The sequence below is a fragment of the Sphaeroforma arctica genome (assembly GCF_001186125.1).
Source record: "Sphaeroforma arctica JP610 unplaced genomic scaffold supercont1.59, whole genome shotgun sequence".
Taxonomy (NCBI): domain Eukaryota; class Ichthyosporea; order Ichthyophonida; genus Sphaeroforma; species Sphaeroforma arctica.
Genome location: NW_014040499.1, coordinates 51,824 through 57,105, shown reverse-complemented (window position 1 = coordinate 57,105; position 5,282 = coordinate 51,824). Strand labels below are relative to the sequence as shown.

General features: G+C 39.4%; 2 protein-coding genes across 2 annotated transcripts in view; one reads left to right on the top strand and one right to left on the bottom strand.

Moving 5' to 3' along the window:
* SARC_01489 (hypothetical protein) overlaps nt 1–1,296 on the top strand; it is a 10,683-nt gene extending 9,387 nt beyond the window's left edge. The window contains exons 10-11 of the mRNA XM_014304783.1: nt 341–514; nt 1,071–1,296. Coding sequence (XP_014160258.1) covers nt 341–514; nt 1,071–1,135 — 239 coding nt within the window. The 3' untranslated portion in view covers nt 1,136–1,296. The remainder of the gene's footprint in view (nt 1–340; nt 515–1,070) is intronic.
* Nucleotides 1,297–2,265: 969 nt separating this feature from the next.
* On the bottom strand, nt 2,266–5,142 carry SARC_01488 (hypothetical protein; the record flags this gene model as incomplete). Its single annotated transcript, XM_014304782.1, has 5 exons — nt 2,266–2,509; nt 3,421–3,565; nt 4,216–4,316; nt 4,594–4,739; nt 5,105–5,142. The coding sequence occupies 5 exons, from the start codon at nt 5,140–5,142 to the stop codon at nt 2,394–2,396; spliced, it is 546 nt and encodes a 181-aa protein (XP_014160257.1). The 3' UTR covers nt 2,266–2,393.
* Between the last annotated feature and the right edge of the window lie 140 nt (nt 5,143–5,282).

Below are 5,282 nucleotides of genomic sequence, written 5' to 3'. Positions count from 1 at the left end.
ACATACTCACTCACACACTCACTCACTCACAAATACTCACTCACTCACTCACACACATACTCACTCACTCACTCACTCACAACTCACTCACACATCACACACACACACATACTCACTCACTCACAACTCACTCACTCACTCACAACTCACTCACTCACTCACACACACATACTCACTCACTCACTCACTCACATTCTCACTCACTCACTCACTCACTCACATACTCACTCTCTCACATTCTCACTCTCTCACTCACTCACATACTCACTCTCTCACTCACTCACTCACTCACATTCTCACTCACTCACTCACATATTCACTCTCTCACTCACTCACACAGGGCTGCTGGGTGTTGTCACGTACATCGCGGCACTACGCATGGTTCCGGCAGTGATTGTGAGTGCTGTGATGCTCTTAGAGCCACCCACAGCATCAGCTATGGCCGTCATCGCAGGCTATGAGACTGTAGGGGCCGCAACTATTGCTGGAGGGGCTGTCTGTATGGTCGGCATTGGTATGTACTTATTAAATATGCTACGTATGTGTTTATTGGTGGTTTGTGTTCGTGTGTGTGTGTGTGTTTGTACACATATATGTTTAATGAAACAAGGATGTATGTTTTGATAGTGTGTTAATAACATATATATACATGCAAATATACGCATAGAAAAAAATAGAAATATTAACATACCATGCGTTTCCGATGCACATGTGTGCTCTCTACGCCTATATACGTGTTGTTGTTTGTTGGCATAGGGTTTATATATATATATATATATTTAAATATACAAATATATATATATATATTGTCTGTATGTAAGTATGTATGTGTATATATATGTGTGTATGTATATATATATATATATGTGTGTGTGTGTATATATATATAAATATATATAGATATTATATATTATATATGTGTATATATCATATATATATATATAATATATATATATATATATATATATATATATATACATATATATATAATACTTGCATATATAAATAATTCCTATATATGTACATATGACATGTACTTATCCGAAATCCCACTTATGGCTCATTTGCAGCGCTCATAACGGCCTCAACACGCAAGAGATCAACGGACGTCGATGTCACAAAGTTCGTCAATTAGATCAGCACCAATCAAAACGCGGCATTATATCGAAACACTGTAAAGCACCAATCAAAATGCGACATTACAACGGAAGTACTTCATACTTGTTCAAATGCCGCTATGCGCGAGCCCCTGTACTAGCGCACGGCTCAATCTCAATAAATTTAGCAAAACCTCACCCTGGTTGTTTTTTGTTTCCTCTTTTACTATCGAGTTTTACGGTTTACGGTTTACATTGGTTTTACAGTGTAAAGTTCTGCCGAAATATATACATCCTGTACCAACACCAATATTTATTGAGTGGAGGAGAACTGGTGGTTGATTTCTGACTGGTTTTAAGTCTGTATTCCTAGCTGGGATAAACATAGTTAATAAGCGATCAGTTACTTCCTTTGGTTGTACCTTTCGAGATACTCTGTATGTTAGACCCGGCAGAGATAAGCTTGGTAAATGCACCGACATAAATTTAAACCTAATCACTTGATGAAAAGGTCTTAACAAGTCCTTAGAATTGCGCACCGTTGTCAATACTCGCAATAGCAGAACCGTAAAACTCATTATTAAAACCATAAACTCCACGTAAACCGTAAACCATAAACTCAATGTAAACCGTAAAACATAAAACTCAATGTAAACCGTAAACCATAAAACTACAATGTAAACGGTAAAACTACAGTAAAATCAATGTAAACCGTAAACCATAAAACTCATGTAAACGGTAAACTCAATATTAACACAGTAAAATCAATGTAAACCATAAACCGTAAAACTCTACACCTATGATCGTAATGTCGTGTTTCTTCAGACATTTGCTACCAATCCCTCTACGCTCAACAATGGCCCATGACATTAGATCATACTCAATCAACTATAGTGCATGACATAATTAAATCGTATATAAATCATCCATTTGGAAATGGTTCAACGCAGGCATTGCCACACACACTGCGAAAATGCAAGGCAGTTAACTATCGACTGTATTTATTATATCGCGAAATTATTTCTAATTTTAGCCCAGGCGACGGGCTTCAGAAGGGGCCTAAGGCTGCTTGATCCCCATGCTCCCACTACCACACTTGGTCTATCTATTGCTCATTCATATTTTCGGGTCTGTATTTGCATACTGACTGCAACAGTGCAAGGCAGTTAACTATATACTGTATTTATTAAATCGTGGGATTATCCTTTATTTTAGCACAAAACGACAAGCTTTAGAAGGGCCTAAGGCTGCTTGATCCCCATGCTCCCCATGCTCCCACTACCACACTTGGTGCGTCTATTGCTCGTTCATGTTTTCGGGTCGCCTGAGTTTCTGCACTTGGTCGATTCGGATTTTGCGGCGGTGCCATGCGGTGGACACCAACGCCATCTCCTCGGCCGTAGTAGCGTCCGCTACGTAAGGGGGTCGAGAAAGTAGTCGATTCATTTCAGTATTAATGACCACTAAACCGTAATAGTTCAGAAATAGTGGCCACTGGTATAGCGATAACCGGTGTTTTTATGAATAGCTATGGTAAAACGTTAACCGCCACTGTTTGGAAACGCTTGCGAACGCGTGCTTTGCGTTGACACGGATGGACTGGGGCGCGGACGCTACAGGGCACTGGGTGATATAAAATGCTCGATAATAAACACAGACCCGATGAAACTATTAAACCCTCCGGAATGCAAAAAAACCTAACCCCATCAAACTTGACACCCTAAACCCCCCCCCACCCCCAATTCCTAAATTAGACAGACAGACAACTATTGCTGTGGAGTGAAACAATGATACAGTGGTGGTAAATGTCCTTCGGTAGAGATGCAGCCACATATTTTAGGGTTCTAGGGTTTATAGTCACATGTGTGATTCCCAGGGCTAAGCGGATGAGCGCACACGTACAGGAAATCCCGTATACCTCTGGTTCACGCTAGTAATGAGATGCATGTACGCGTTAACATTTGTGCGGATGACTATAAGAAGTACACCTATACATACATGGGCAACCATACATGCAGCCCAGCCAGTTTTTATTGTTCTGGCGATGGGTGTACATTCGAAATCACAGTACATCTGCATAACAGGGTGTCAGGAGTGTGTGCCCATAATATATATAAATATATATATATATGTATATATGTATATATAATTATATATATATATATATATATATATATATATATATATATATATATATATATATATATATATATATATATATATATATATGTATGTATGTATGTATGTATGTATGTATGTATGTATGTATATATATATGTATGAGTATGTGTATATCGAATGTCAATATATAACGATCCCATACCTTTGGGTACAGATTTCGACTTGCCCGTCTCGCCATCTATGTTGGCGAAGGTCATGAACGCACTGTTGCAGTGTACTAGTTCCATGCCCTTTCCTTTGTATACCGACACCACTGTCTCTACCGACGTTGTGTACGACGCGGACACCTGAGAACGGAACGGACAGGTGCCGAGAATTAATTCACACAAATCACCCATTAATCTAGAAGATGCACCACTAAACCGACTAGTGGGCAGTACAATATAAAATAACATATATATATATATATTTATATATATAACTGTGTAGACTCCTGGAGTGTTTAGGATAACTTAAAGGTCAGGAGCTCAATAGAGGTACAGTAGCGAGTTCATTAGCGTATAGAAGAATGGCTGTATAAAACCTGGGTCGCGTACGTGTCTCCACTTTGACGGTCTTCCCTAAACCTCGCCTATACAAGCTATGTACGCCACGGGGAAGTCTAAATATGGTGATAATGCATAGCAATATACATAGTACGTAAGTTTTACTATATGAAAGGAAACAAGCGTGAAACACACCCACACAAGGACCCCTTGTACTCACAACATACTATACTTTACAACTGACATGACTACTGTGTAGATGAAATCTCACATGATATGATGAACGTATCATAATAATACCACACATGAGCATCATATACTCGCAACGGAATATATATTACAACTAACTCAGCTACTGTGTAGACGATACCTCACATGATATGAGAAACGTATCAAAATAACAACAGACACATAGCACCTTGTACTCACAACGGACTGAGTGGTGTACTTACCTTGGCAACGATGTAGACCATATCGCCCATATGCGTGGGCTCTCTGAATGACAAATTATCGACCGATACCAAAACAGCTCTGGGGGAGCGGTTGAATCTCGCTGCAGAAAAAGATGAAAATCGGCTTCGAACGTTACAAAAACTCGAAATCAGGATTCGAAAATCAGGAAAGCGAGAACTCGACAAAGAAACCAATATATAAATAAATCGGCATGGAGTGTGTTTCGTTTTCAATCCGCAAAAACTCGACTACAAGTCAACGTGTTCGAGCACAACGATATTCACGCAACACACACACATTTTACTACACTTGCACGCAGCACACACACACACTACCACACTCACACGCAGTACACACACAAACACACGTGCACTCACACGCAGCTATCTGGCCAGCAGTCTCCATCCACGACATGATCTGTCCTCCGAACGTAATGCCAGAGGTGTTGGCGTGGTGCGGGAAAATCACGTGAACCATCTGAGTGTGCGACGCCTTGAGACTGCCTGCGTCACAGCTTGGGGCGCTGTGGGAAGGGGTGGGTAGATATATGGGTGTGTGTATGTAGGTTGGTAGATGTGTGTATACATGGATGTATGTATGTGTGTATACATGGGTGTCTGTAAGTAGGTAGATGTGTGTGTATACATGGGTGTCTGTATGTAGGTAGATGTGTGTGTATACATGGGTGTATATGTGTAGGTAGATGTGTGTATACATGGGTGTCTGCACGTAGGTAGATGTGTGTACATAAATGGGTGTATGTATGTAGGAGATGTGTGTATACATGCGTGTATGTATGTAGGTAGATGTGTGTGTATACATGGTTGTATGTATGTAGGTAGATGTGTGTATACGTGGGTGTATGTATGTAGGTAGATGTGTGTATACGTGGGTGTATGTATGTAGGTAGATGTGTGTGTATACATGGGTGTATGTATGTAGGTATTTATATATATATATATAATTATCAATACGTATATTTATATATATGTATATGTATATGTATATATATATATACATATATAAGTATATATGTATACTATATATATTATATATATATATATAT